We start from the raw sequence: 15000 nt of genomic DNA on the forward strand, positions 1-15000 counted from the left end.
GGTTAGGGTTAAGGTTAGGGTTAGGGTTAGACATGCCAGCATGTACCAAGTCACCCTAGCACCTAACACTAACCCTAGTTTTCCCACATGTACCGTAACATATATATGTCTACTATATATTATATACTGTATAAGCGCATAAGCCGAGGACAAAAAAAAAGAAATATGTACAATAAAAAAATCGTGCTGTGTTTATTAATATTGTGTTTGTTGTGGTGGTTGTCGTTAGGCCTGTCAGGTCAGGGAGGAGAGAGGAAGGGCGCCCGGGACGGCACGCGATGTCAGGGATGGTCACAAGGTTAACAGCGGCTGTCACTCACCACTAACAGAGCAAAGAGGATCACCCCACAGCTCCACACGTCTGCTCTCCTCCCATCATATTTCTCTCCCTGAGAGAGAGAGAGAGAGAGGGGGAGGGAGGGGGGGAGAGAGAGGGAGGGGGAGGGGGGGAGGGAGAAAGGGGAGACGGGGAGGGAGAGAGAGAGGGAGAGGGATAGAGACAGGGAGAGAGAGAGGGGGGGGGGTGAGAGAGAGAGGGGGCGGGGAGAGACAGAGAGAGAGAGAGAGAGAGATGGATATGAAGAAAGACAGGACCAAAAACACAGTGTCAGAAAGTCATCAATGACCCATTTATGTCCTACCGGTATGGCTAAATGCTAATGCTAGCCGCGAGCCAGACGAAGAGAGGAAAAAACTCAAGAACGGAAACATGAACTGAAAAAAAGAAAGGAAGTGCCTTCCGACAGTCGTTTGACAACTTGAAATGACAACATATCACATGGCAGAGCCCAGGGGCCCTGGGGGGCTGGGACCAGAGAGATGGCTCACTGAATACAGAGACGAGACTAGAGTACTGCAAAGTGTTCCATCGGACGGCACAAGGCTACCTCCTCTGCTATTATATATGAGAGACTGACTCAGAGAGAGAGAGGGAGAGAGAGGGGGGGGGAGAGGGAGGGAGGGAGAGGGAGGGAGGGAGAGAGAGAGCATGAGAGAGAGTGAGTGCGAGAGAGGGAGAGAGAGAAAGAGAGTGAGAGCGAGAGAGAGCAAGAGAGCGAGCGAACGAGGGAGCGAGAGAGAGAGCGAGAGAGAGAGCGAGAGAGGGAGCGAGAGAGAGAGCGAGAGAGAGAGGGAGAGAGGGAGAGAGTGAGGGAGCGAGACAGGAAGAGAGAGAGGGAGAGAGAGAGAGAGAAAGCAAGAGAGAGCAAGAGAGCGAGTGAAAGAGGGAGCGAGAGAGAGAGCGAGAGAGTGAGAGCATTAGAGAGAGTGAGTGCGAGAGGGAGAGAGAGAGAGAGAGAGCAAGAGAGAGAGCGAGAGAGAGAGAGAGAGAGAGAGAGAGAGAGAGAGAGAGAGCGAGAGAGAGAGAGAGCGAGAGAGAGAGCAAGACAGGCAGAGAGAGAGAGAGTGAGGGAGCGAGACAGGAAGAGAGAGAGGGAGAGGGAGAGAGAGAGAGAGAGAGAGAGAGAGAGGGAGTGAGACAGGAAGACAGGAAGAGAGAGAGAGAGGGAAAGCACTTACCCTGATGACCTCTGGGCAGGCATAGTGTGGAGATCTGTGAAGAGAGAGAGAGATAAACATAGGCTTCATACACACACACACACACACACACACAGATGCACACACACACACACACACACACACACACACACACACACACACAGTTCTAAACATGAATACCAAGAGGAGGATGTTGCCCAAGGACTATACAGTATGTCACTGGGGAGAGAGCATCACATGGCATGGATACAGAGGCACCATGACGTGGAGGAATATGACGGCCTGTTATCTAACAGGACACACTGCGGTACACTCTGCTTTCCTGTCACACACACACACACAGGGACAGACAGACACACACACAGGGGCAGACAGACACACACACACACACAGAGAGACAGAGACAGACAGACACGCACGCACGCACGCACACACACACGCGCATGCACACACACACAGAGACAGAGACAGACAGACACGCAGACACAGAGACAGACAGACAGACAGACAGACACACACACACACACACACACACACACACACACACACACACACACACACACACACCACTCTCCTCCTCTTTCCTGTCAGAGAGCTGGGACACTCTGCTGTTAGCTACACCGCTAACAGCTAAACAGCTTTTTTCGGGCCTCCTTTGCCTGAATGCGTCTCTGGCCCAGAGTCTCCCAGCAGCACAGTGTGTCCTCCTCCACGCTTCAGCTGACAAATGCATTTCCTGTTCCTGTCGAGTGCAGGCATCCCCGAGCCAGCGCTGTGTAGGTGAGACCCGCGCCCTGGACCTGAACACACAGAGCAATGCACCTCCTACGGTGAGGATCCCTCCTCCCCCGCCCCCCCCCCTCCACTCGCCCCATTCTACTTCTCTCCCCCTCTGTCTTCCCTCCCCGTTCTCTCCCCCTCTGTCTCCCTCCCCCCCGTTCTCCCTCCTACCCCCTTCTCTTCTCCTTCTCTCTCCACCCCCCCACCACCCCCTTCGCCCCATTCTATTTCTCTCCCCCTCCATCTTCCCTCTCCATTCTCTCACCCTCACTCTCCCCCTCTATCTTCCCTCCACCCCCTCCCCCTCCTCCTCTCCCCCCCCTCCTCCCCCCCCGTCTTCTAGCTTATCACTCAATAACCTAATCAACTGTTAGAGGTGTGCGCAAAAACCCTGCGTGCTGCTGTGTGTGAATAGTTAATGGATCAATAACGTTAATAACCGTTGTTCTGACACAGCGTCTGGACGTCTCAGCGCTATGCAAACACCGTCCGTACATCCCCCACCCCCCCGTTCCCCAACGTCCCCCCCCCCTGCCCTCCACCCACCCCCAAGTCTCTGTAAACACTCCTACCCTCACTGCCAGTGTCGTATTGAATTATGCAAATGTATGCAAAACCAGTCAATTTGCACTAGTCAAACAGCGCAGTGTCGAAGCATGCAAAGCACAAACTAATTATCACGGAACATGATCAGCGTCACGTGGCATGGGGGGTGTGGGGGGGGGAGCAGGGGGAGCGGGGAAATTCGTCCAGAGTCTTCTCCGAACGTCGCAATATTTAATAACTTTTCATTAGGGGACATGTCACGTCAAATGGATGATTCAATTTGAGGGTTTACATTTTAAAAAAATATTTCTATATATATATATTATGCAGAGTACAAGTAATTTGATCTAATGTAGTGTTTTTTAATGCGGTCTGTCGCAATTAAGTAACCGCATCATTCAGATCCATAAGCATGCGTTCCCCCCCTGCCTCCAACACATGAAAAATACATTTTAGTGGAGTGGAGACGCATAAAAATAAATATAATGGTGGTTTAGTGGAGAGTGAGTTGGACTGGTGATCGGAAGGTTGTGAGCTCAAACCCTGCCTGAAACACCATCACTAGTGTGCCCTGGAGTAAGGCACTTAGCCCTCAGTTACCCCAGGGGGAATGTCCCTGTAATTTGTCATTCGTAATTGTAAATCACTTTGGATTAAAAGTGTTACAAATGTTCTAAAAAGTAAAATAATTTATATTTATATATACAGTATATATAAATATATATATATATATTTAAAAAAAGTGACAAATATCATATGAATTTGGTGAGTCAGTGCTGACTAACATCTGCATACTCCAGTGTCTTAATCTCATAATCAGGTTATATATATCACATCTACATACTACAGTCAAGTCTCACGTTTCACAGAAAAAAACTAAAATAAACCAAGTCAACAAAAGTGCCACACAACACTTGCACACTTGTTTCAGGTAAGAAGCGTTTTGCATAAGGGCAGTTTGTCGCCCTCGACAGTTAGCCTAGCCTACACTTCCTTTGAGAACACTGGCAGTTTACACTTAACCCTGAACTTTCCTGTATGAATCACCATGACAACGGGGAGACAGACGCGCAGAGACAGACGCACAGAGGCGACGTAAAGGTTGATGACATCACCATCACCATCCAACCTTGGGTTCTATGTCTCTTTCTAAGGACGTACATAAGTTATATATATACCTTCATACCGTACCAGGAAGTCACACAATGTGCAACGTGAGAGAGGTGACTTTGCCCAGAGACATAAAACAAACATGGCTGTTTCTGTTGTTTGCTTTACTGAGTCATTGTAGTCACTGCCTGCCTGCGCTTCTGGCGTTGAATGGGGACAGAGAGCTAAAAACCTAGAACCTAAACTCCCCGAGCAAAGAGTTCACCACAGTACGCACGCTTAGCATTCCACGCTAACTTCTGATTCTTATCTCCAGCACAGCCCTCCCCTCCCCCTGCTGATGACCCCCAGCACAGCCCCCACCACCCCCTCCTCATGACCCCCAGGACTGCCCCCCCCCTCCCCCCTGCTGATGACCCCCAGCACAGGCCCCCCCCTCCTCAAGACCCCCAGGATTGCCCCCCCCCCCCTGTTGATGACCCCCAGCACAGCCCTCCCTCCTCATGACCCCCAGGACTGCCCCCCCCACCCTGCTGATGACCCCCAGCACAGCCCCCCCCTCACCCTCTGCTGATGACCCCCAGGACTGCTCCCCCTCCCCCTCCTGATGACCTCCAGCACAGCTCCCCCTACCCCTGGTGATGACCCCCAGTACAGCCCTCCCTCCTCATGACCTCCTGCTCAGCCCCCCCCCCCGTCCCCACTGGTGACCCCCACCCCCCCTCCCCCCCTCTGCTGATGGACAGAGGTTTAGCGTCGTTCTGACGCTAATCTGTAAAGATGCAGGGTGGGCAGCAGCGCTGGCTCTGGTTATCACAGCTGACCTCTCTGTGGCCCTGTGGGTGTGGGGGTGTTTGTGTGTGTGTGTCTGCATGTGTATGTGTGTTTGTGTGTGTGTGTGTTTGTGTGTGTGTGTGTGTGTGTGTGCGTGTGCGTGTGTGTGTGTGTGTGTGTGTGTGTGTGCGTGAGTGTGTGTGCGTGTGTGTGTGTGTGCGTGTGTGGCAACTGACCCGCAGCTGGTCTCCAGCAGGCTGTCCCCAACCTGCAGAGACGCCATGCCGAAGTCTGCTATCCTGATGTTGTTCTTCTCATCCAGCAGCAGGTTCTCTGGCTTCAGGTCCCGGTGGCTGGGGGGGCGGGGGGGAGGTATGGAGGGGGGGGAGAGAGACGGAGACGGAGATGGAGAGAGGGAGATGGAGAGAGAGATGGAGAGAGAGAGATGGAGAGGGAAATAGGGAGAACGAAATGGATGGAGGGAGAAAGAGAGACGGAGAGGGAGATGGAGAGAGATGGAAAGAGAGGAAGATGGAGAGAGAGAGAGATGGAAAGAGAGAGATGGACAGAGAGAGATGGAAAGAGAGACAGTTTGAGAGAGAGAGAGAGATGCAGGGATGGAGAGAGAGAAGGGAGAGAGAGAGATGGAGAGAGAAAGAGAGAGAGAGAAACAAAAAAACAAGGTTCATTGATTGATGGATTGTCGGCCGTAGGTAGGTAGTAACAAGCAGAGGTGAAAAACCAATAGATAAATACAGGTCTGTTGTCCCGCCAACCTGTCAGACAACATACAACATGTTACGGATGGGGTCGCAATTCCCAGTGCGACCACTAGGTGTGCCGTCTCACTCTCTGACTCACTCACTCATCATGATGGACTTGCTTATTAATAGCACCAGTGTTTGATGCTCACCTATGCCCTCACACTCCCCGCTTGTGTTTTGTATCCTGTGTTTTCAAGTCACCATTTTCTTCAGTAAAATAACTTTCATTTTTATATATCTCTGCCTTTGGTAACCTCAGTCTATGCGCCGCACGTGGGTCCAATCATCCTATATACCATACCTGACAGAAATAGATGTTTACTTTACTGAAGAAAATGGTACTTGAAAAAACACTCAAAAACAATCAAATGGGAGAAAGCAAGGTCTCTAAAACAGAAATAGTCAATGGCTAAAGGTAGCTTTACTCGCAAACAACAACACAAGCACAGAAAAACAAAGTCTCATTCCTCAAACTCTGAATATCAAAGGCTCACTTTCCTTAGCAGGACGGACTAGCGAAACAGACACTGTGGAGACTGAGCAGGGGAGTGAGGGCATAAGAAGTGAGTGAGTGAGTGAGAGTGAAACGGCACAGTGAGTGGCCGGAGTGAGACACCTACGGGTCGCTCTAGGAATTGCGACCCCGTCCGTAACAACAACAAAATACATGTTTCCGACGATCAGAGGCTTTCCTTCAGAGTCAAGACCTCTTTGATGATCCCTGTCTGGTATCAAAGAGTCAGTGATGGACTGACAACACATCGTCGTAGATAAAAAAGAGACCAAAGGAATACGGGATGGACCGTCAGCAATGGGGCGACAGGAGGTTTATAACGCAATATAGCAAACATGTCAAAAGTCTACAGGACTGCCTACCGGACAAGTTTCACTTACTTCAAAATTAAATGTTGTATTAATAACCCTGTCAGCTCAAAGGCAAAGAGATAGAGAGGAGGAGGGGGGGGGGGGGGAGGGGAGAGAGAGAGAAAAAGAGGGGGGGGGAGAGAGAGAGAGAGTGGGGCCGGGGGGGGAGAGAGAGAGAGAGAGAGGGGGGGGGGGGGGGAGATAGAGAGAGAGAGAACACAGCGGCCTTAAAAACACAGGGAAAACTTGGCAGTCTCTCCAACAGAGAGCCTCTAGGTACGGCGTCTAATGATCACAAAGTCGGCAGTTCGGCGTTTCGAACCCCGGCTGGCCATGTGTCGAGGTGTCCTTGAGGAAGGCGCTAAACCCCTAATTGCTCCAGGGTCGCCGCCTATGGCCGACCCCTTGCCTAGATGCCCCCTCTAGAGCATAGATGCATTTCATTGTACCTTGTGCAATGACAAACTTTGAATCCCTTTCCTTTTTCATTTAACCTAAATAAACATTGACAGCATGCATGTGTGTGTGTGTGTGTGTGTGTGTGTGTGTGTGTGTGTGTGTGAGGGAGCCTCACCATATGGAGTGGCTGTGGCAGAAGTCCAGAGCTGAGATGATCTGTCTGAAGAACTTGCGCGCCTCCTTGGGCGGCAGCCTGCCCTTCTTCACCAGGTAGTCGAACAGCTCCCCGCCCGAGACGTGCTCTAGAACCAGGTACCTGAGGAGAGAACCACCACACCTGTTAGAACCAGGTAACTATGACAACAACCTTCCACACTGTGGTGGAGAGATGGGGGGGAGTTTCCCTGTACAATGTGAGTGCTTTGGGTGTCAGGAAAGGTGCAATATACATTCTTCTTCTTCTTATTATTATTATTATTATTATTATCATTATAATGTGTGTGAGTGTGAGTGTGTATGTATGTATGTATGTATGTATGTATGTATGTATGTGTGTGTGTGTGTGTGTGTGTGTGTGTGTGTGTGTGTGTGTGTGTGTGTGTGTGTGTGTGTGTGTGTGTGTGTGTGTGTGTGTGTGTGTGTGTGTGTGTGTGTGCGTGCGTGCGTGCGTGCGTGCGTGCGTGCGTGCGTGCGTGCGTGCGTGCGTGCGTGCGTGCGTGCGTGCGTGCGTGCGTGCGTGCGTGCGTGCGTGCGTGCGTGCGTGCGTGCGTGCGTGCGTGCGTGCGTGCGTGCGTGCGTGCGTGCGTGCGTGCGTGCGTGCGTGCGTGCGTGCGTGCGTGCGTGCGTGCGTGCGTGCGTGCGTGCGTGCGTGCGTGCGTGCGTGCGTGCGTGCGTGCGTGCGTGCGTGCGTGCGTGCGTGCGTGCGTGCGTGCGTGCGTGCGTCGCGTGCGTGTGCGTGTGTGCGTGCATGTATGTATGTATGTGTGTGTGTGTGTGTATGTGCGTGCGTGTGTGCGTGTGTGCGTGTATGTATGTATGTGTGTGTGTGTATACACGCACGTGTGTGTGTGTGTGTATATGTATGTATGTATGTATGTATGCGTGCGTGTGTGTGTGTGTGTGTGTGTGTGAGACTGAGACAGTACAGATCCCACACTGCTGTGTCTCTAGCCCCCCCCCCCCCCCCCCCCCACTGATTTATGACTAGATTAAGGGATGTGCCCAAGCGTTCACCTGCTAACGCTAGTTAAATGAGGAACACATTCATACATGATTTGTGAGCGCAACATTTCTCTGAGCCAAAAAACACTTTGGCGTCCGTGTCAGCGATCCATCTGTGTCATCGGGATATTGGGGGAAAACAAATTTCCAGCTCTCCGCTCGGCTCCGGTGCCTTTATCAATTATTGAACAGAGCATTAAGCCGGGCCGGTGGAGCAGAGAGGCCGCCCAGAGAGATTAATATATAGAATAAAATATGGATACATTAAACCTGGCGCTCGCCGAGTGCAGGTTAAACCGAGAGCGACCGTCGACACATTACATGCCGAATAAACTGCCGAGTGTGTGTGTGTGTGGGAATGGCCTGCGGGGAGAAAAAAAACTGTTTCTCAAGTGGTTTCTTAAACTTCTCCTACGTGTTTGTCAGTTCGATATGCAGTCAGGGAGGCTGGGAGGGGAGAAGTGTCGTTCTAACTCTAAACTGCAGTTTCCAACTTCGCTAATGTTAGTCTGCTTGCCAATCTCAATCAATCTCTCTCTCTCGCTGTCTCTTGCTGTCTCTCCCTCCCTCTCCCTCCATCCCCCCCCTCTCTCTCCCTCTCTCTCTCTCTCTCTCCCTCTCTCTCTCTCTCTCTCTCTCTCTCTCTCTCTCTCTCTCCCCCCCTCTCTCTCTCTCTCTCTTTATTTATTTGTTTACAGTACCAGCCAAATGTTTGGACACACTTCCCCCTTTCAATTGAATGGTGTGTTTCAAAGCGTGTCCAAACTTTTGACTGGTACTGTATTTCACCCTTATTTTACCAGGTCATTTGATAGAGAACATCTTGTTCTTGTTTGCAGGCAACAACCTGGGGCCACTTGCAGGGAGGGGGGGAGGGGAGAGGGGATGCACTCAATACAATACGCATCGGATACACTCAATACAATGCACAGTGGACGCATTCAATACAATGCACATTGAGCTGCAACGCTTGCAGGAAAAGTGCTATACAAATAAAAGCTATTATTATTATTATTATTGGATGCATTCAATACAATGCTCAGTGATATAAGACAAGATAGATATAATGTCCTCAAATGACCCATGCATCCGGGGGTTTTTTGGCAGCATGATGGATGTCACACATTAGCCTGTTGTTATAACGTCTGTCACAGCGCCTCGGTGAACCCAGAAACGAGTGAAAGTCATACTTACAAATATTTCTTATTTTCGTAGACGTCGTGCAACTTTAAAACATGAGGGTGTTCTATGAGCTTCAGGATGGCGATCTCTCGCTCCACCTGTGAGAGAGAGACAGAGAGAGAGAGAGAGAGAGAGAGAGAGGGAGAGAGAGGGAGAGAGAGGAGAGAGAGAGAGAGAGAGAGAGAGAGAGAGAGAGAGAGAGAGAGAGAGAGAGAGAGAGAGAGAGAGAGAGAGAGAGAGAGAGAGAGAGAGAGAGAGAGAGAGAGAGAGAGGGGAACATTAGTATCTTCGTCCACAACCCATTATTTTTGACGGCCATCGCACACTGACTGAAGTCAAACCCGGCGTAAACCCTGCCATTCTGGGACCACTTTCACGTCACCTCCATAACATCACTCACCCGTTGATGATGAGGACGGATGAAGGGAGGGAAAGGAGCGCGAGAAAGAAAAGAAAGAGAGAATGAAGAGGACTGGCGGTGCCAGGGCTCATCTCCGTCACGGCCGCGTGGGCACACACACACCACACACACACACACCACACACACACACACACACCACACACACACCATACACACACACCACACACACACCACACACACACCACACACACACCGGGGCCCGTGGGCACGGAGATCGCTGGTGAGGGGTCCTGGCCCCCTGTCAACACTTACCCACACACTCATTAATCACACACTGTGATCCGTGTACGGCCCTCCACCCTACCCTACCCCCCCACCCCCCCTCAACACCATAGACGGTGGGTACAAGGACAATTAAGGGGGGGTGTGATTTCCTGGGCACAGATCAGACCTAGTCATCGTCTTAAATGTGTCTTTTACATTTTTTTTTGTACATTGAATGTACATTGAAAAAAAAAGCATGAATATTTTCAGTTTTTCTCCCTCCCTCCCTCCCTCCCCCCACCTTTCCCTCTTGAACATGTCTGCATAGTATGGTCAAAGCATAGGTACTCACATATTTATATGAAAAGAAAGAATGACAGGCTCTGTCCCCTTCCCAAGTAACCCTCTCCAGCACTGTCTTAACACTAGAACAGCCATGTCTATTTTACCTACTCTAAGAGCCAAATGGTAGGGATGCACCGAACATTCGGCCACCGAATGTATTCGGCCGAATATCGCAAAATAAAGCACATTCGGTATTCGGCCGAATGTGTGAAAACACCGAATGTTTACAACCGAATAGTGGGCGTGTTTTGATGACGCAATCAAACAGTGTAAGCATCCCATGCTGCTCGGCGAATGAGACGAAGAGCCCAAATCGAACGTATAACGAGTTGTTTGTCCGTGAATAACACCGGCTATGCCCGGGGTAGAAACACAATACTATGCTGGATAAGGTCCTTAGGTCATCACGGTCATTTTAAGCCGTCAACCAGCCCTCTACGACCCCGGGAAGTGATGTTAAAAGTGAAGTTACTTCTGTTCAACTGGCTAAGCTAAACATCGCTAATCGCCATTACTTTTTAAAGTCACAAGCGCCCTTTTTTCATCTAGTGTTCAATACTTTTTCCCTGTTTCATTCCACTTTATTACACATAACTTTATTTACATATGGACTTAAATATTTCGATTTTTTGTCTGGATTGTTTGAGTTAATACCAACGTTAGATTTGCAGCCCATTCCTTGGCCAGAGCCTTCAGCAGTTTGGGCAGTGGTGTGACGTCAGGGCCAGCAAGGCCTTCTCTGCTGGCCTAAACATCATCAGAATACACATTTTATTTTAATATATATTTTCCACAAATATGTATTAATGATTCCCCATAGTCTATTCTCTTCATTTCATAGCTTTCCTCTTGGTTGCGCTGCTTCCAGTCTCCGATTGAGATTTGGAGGGCTGGCCTTTATGTTAGAGCTTTTATCCAATCAAAATGTGTTGCTAGGGGGCTCAAAAATCTGCCCGCCTTCACATTAAACGGTGCTGCGGATTCGACCTGTAACTTAACATTGGAACGAGAAAACCTGTGGCGTACCTAGTAAACCTACGTAGATGCGAGCAAAAGCAACAACGGCGCCTGCTGTAAGGCTCAATGATGTCAGCACCCAGCACGTCTTTTGATTGGATACGCACTATTGCTACGCACTATTGATACGCACTATTGATATTCACTATTGAGATGCGGAACTATGCCGGTAGATGTGAAACTTTTGAAAGGGCGCAGGGAAACGGAGCCTCACAACGAAAGCTTTCGTTGACTGATCGATAATACTGATCGATTGTGTCCTGTTTTTGGGTAAACAATAACTTTCATTTAGGGGACACAATGAAAGCGCCAAGTCCACAAACAGAGGAAACTACGTTGAGCTTCTTTCTTTTCTGGCTGAAAACAACCCAGATTTACATTACCACCTGTCCACAAACAAAGTGTTTACTGGGACGTCAGGCAAAATACAAAACGACCTGATTTTTGCTATTGCTGAAGTGATGGAAGAAGAGATCAAAATGGAGATTAAAAAGGCACCCTTTGTCGCTATTATGGTGGACGAGACGACAGACGTGGGTAATGTAGCGATCTTAAAGATGTTAGTTTAACACTCTTCATTGTAAATGCGGATTTATTGATTAAAAATGCTTCGGAAATATTAATATAACTCTGTTGTACTTGTCTGACTATGTTAAGGTGATGCAACGCCCGGTTATACTGTGTTTCTGTCTAGTTTCTAGAGCCATGGCGTCATAACGATGGTATTAAGAGGTAGAATAATTCAGGTAGGAATGTGTCGGACATCACTGAAGGCCTAGGTGTGAAATGCACCGCCCGCCACTGAGTTTGGGCATCGATGAACCTGCCACTTTTCCTGAATAAGTAGGCTTATATTGTTTTAAAGGGCAGCCAGTTATTCATTTGTTTTATTTATCCCTATGCACATTTAACTGACATGCCATAGCTGACAAGCTACACATACATAAGTTATATACATACGTTATACAGACAGATTTAATTTGAGCAGTCAGTCAAGTATAGGCATAATGTTGTTTGTTTGTTTTCTAATGTTTTGTTAAAATGAAAAAAGTTTAAAACATTTTGTTAAAATGTTAAATATGGTCTTTTACGAAAAGAAGTAGCCTAGTAAAAAGTAGGCTCAAAGCACTTTTATCCCAATGCACTTTTTTGTTGTAGGCCTACAAATATTTTCTTTCAGCAGCTATTCAGGGAAAATAAAAACATTTAATTTGACTGATTTATTTTATTTATTGTGCTTTGTTGGTATAGACTGATGTCTGCTGGAATGTTCAATAAAAGTAAATTTTTTTCAATCTCAATTTCTTTCTTTGAGAAGCATGAATAAAAAGCAAAATGTATTTAGTTTATGCAATGAAATTTTTTAAAACTGCCGATACACATTCGGTATTCGGTATTCGGTATTCGGCCAAGTGTTTCCTTAAATTCGGCTTCGGCCTCGGCCAAGAATTTTCATTTCGGTGCATCCCTACCAAATGGTCAAATGACCATAGTCTTTACAATGGGAAGCTGCTACTTACACACAACGACCACTAGTTGGCCACCGTGTAAATTCACCTGCCTCCTACACAGAAAAACAGCTAAATAGCTTCATACTAGCTTATCCTGATGTGATTTAGAAAATGTAAGGATCCTTGGTGGTAGAACGCACATATCTAGGAAAAGTCATGAAAGGAGGGTCCTGAAATTTGATGGAGTGCAAATATCTAAAATTGTCTTTACTCAAAGGGTCAAATAATACGGCTGTTCTGGTGTTAAATGCGTCTTCTGTGGAGATTCCCCAGTTGAAAACTGGATTGAGTCCAGGATTTCTTAATCTTAATCTGAGGCTTCCGGTTATCACACGCTGGCGTCTGTGTACACAGACATCCCCCCTCTATGCTAATAGTGTACACATACACAACTCCATAGCAGGCAGGCATCCAGCATTCATGCGTCGTGTGCACTGCATAATATACATTCGCTGGGCGTCACATTCCGGAACATTCCTCCAGTACGGACCGTTCCAGGAAGTAATGCGGAGTGACAGCCACAGAGTGTCGGAGGCGCTGGGTGTCACATCCATTTCCTGTACGGAACAGCAATGTGTTTCCCATAGAGGCAGACGCATCTGCCTGTGTCATCCAGGTACACCCCCCACTGTGGTGACTGCTGTTGGTCATATAGAGTTACACACCTCTGTGGTGACTGCTGTTTGACATATAGAGTTACACACCACTGTGGTGACTGCTGTTGGTCATATAGAGTTACACACCAACACTGTGGTGACTGCTGTTGGTCATATAGAGTTACACACCAACACTGTGGTGACTGCTGTTGGTCATATAGAGTTACACACCAACACTGTGGTGACTGCTGTTGGTCATATAGAGTTACACACCCCCACTGTGGTGACTGCTGTTGGTCATATAGAGTTACACACCACTGTGGTGACTGCTGTTGGTCATATAGAGTTACACACCACTGTGGTGACTGCTGTTGGTCATATAGAGTTACACACCACTGTGGTGACTGCTGTTGGTCATATAGAGGTACACACCACTGTGGTGACTGCTGTTGGTCATATAGAGTTACACACCCACACTGTGGTGACTGCTGTTGGTCATATAGAGTTACACACCACTGTGGTGACTGCTGTTGGTCATATAGAGTTACACACCACTGTGGTGACTGCTGTTGGTCATATAGAGTTACACACCACTGTGGTGACTGCTGTTGGTCATATAGAGGTACACACCACCACTGTGGTGACTGCTGTTGGTCATATAGAGGTACACACCACTGTGGTGACTGCTGTTTGTCATATAGAGTTACACACCACTGTGGTGACTGCTGTTGGTCATATAGAGTTACACACCACTGTGGTGACTGCTGTTGTTCATAGAGTTACACACCACTGTGCTGACTGCTGTTGGTCATATAGAGGTACACACCCACACTGTGGTGACTGCTGTTGGTCATATAGAGTTACACACCACTGTGGTGACTGCTGTTGGTCATATAGAGCTACATAAACAACACTGCTGTATATCCTTAGCTATTATCATCTTGATATTAAACAGCAGGTGGTTGTACCGTTAGCCACGCTCAATAAAGCTTCATGATTCAAAACCAGAGCTGCACTTTATGCCGGGAGATAAACAGGAGGTAAATGCCAGCAGCACGCTGGGTTATTTGGAGGTAGACGCTACTGTCAGTGGGGCCCTCCACTAAACCCTAATCCTAACCTTAACCCCCCCCCCCCCCCCCTCGTCCTTAACCCGGATCTTAACCTAATCTTAACCCGACGTCTAACCCTAAACCCTTAACCCCCTAAAACCTAAACTGTTTTAAAATCTCAACTTCAACAGGAGACAGCGTCAGAGTTTGGGAGACCGTCCCAAGCATCTCACTTAGCGTTTACCGTCGTTTAACGGTCTGCTCATAAACCAGGCCGTAAACCTCGCGACAGGAAGTTACCATACCCCGTATAAGAACGTCTGGTAGTATATGTTTATAGACAGTTACATGATGACAGCTTCTTGTGTTTAAAGGCTTTACACACATATCCATGTTTGTACTGGAGATACGGCCGACGGTACTTAACGCTTCACAGTCCGTTGTGTGTGTGCTTAACGATGTTGTTACTAGCAAACCGTGGAATACCACGCCGGCGCATACCGCAGGAGCCTTCTAACCAGGTGGAGGCGAGCGGAGGTAGAACAATCGGAGGACGGGCTCATTGTAACGCACGGAACGGAGGAATGAGGAACGGTGTCAGTTTGATACCTGGTTCAATGAGCCCCGTCCTCCGATGTTCTACCTCCACCAGCCTCCCCTGATTTAGGGGTTTAGGCCCTGGTGCCTTAGCTAGTAACCAGGACCCAGGGAGTTGCT

The 15000-nt window shown here is 48.5% G+C and overlaps 1 protein-coding gene across 1 annotated transcript in view; it reads right to left on the reverse strand.

Moving 5' to 3' along the window:
• Nucleotides 1-15000, reverse strand: part of brsk2b (BR serine/threonine kinase 2b) — a gene marked incomplete at both ends in the record, with an annotated part of 77502 nt that overhangs the window by 30916 nt on the left and 31586 nt on the right. Inside the window, 5 exons of the mRNA XM_080539775.1 lie at nucleotides 321-389; nucleotides 1519-1552; nucleotides 4944-5060; nucleotides 6910-7050; nucleotides 9150-9235. Of these exons, the coding sequence (XP_080395901.1) occupies nucleotides 321-389; nucleotides 1519-1552; nucleotides 4944-5060; nucleotides 6910-7050; nucleotides 9150-9235 (447 nt within the window). The remainder of the gene's footprint in view (nucleotides 1-320; nucleotides 390-1518; nucleotides 1553-4943; nucleotides 5061-6909; nucleotides 7051-9149; nucleotides 9236-15000) is intronic.

The sequence above is a fragment of the Nansenia antarctica genome, assembly GCF_963989245.1.
Source record: "Nansenia antarctica genome assembly, chromosome: 9".
NCBI lineage: Eukaryota > Metazoa > Chordata > Actinopteri > Argentiniformes > Microstomatidae > Nansenia > Nansenia antarctica.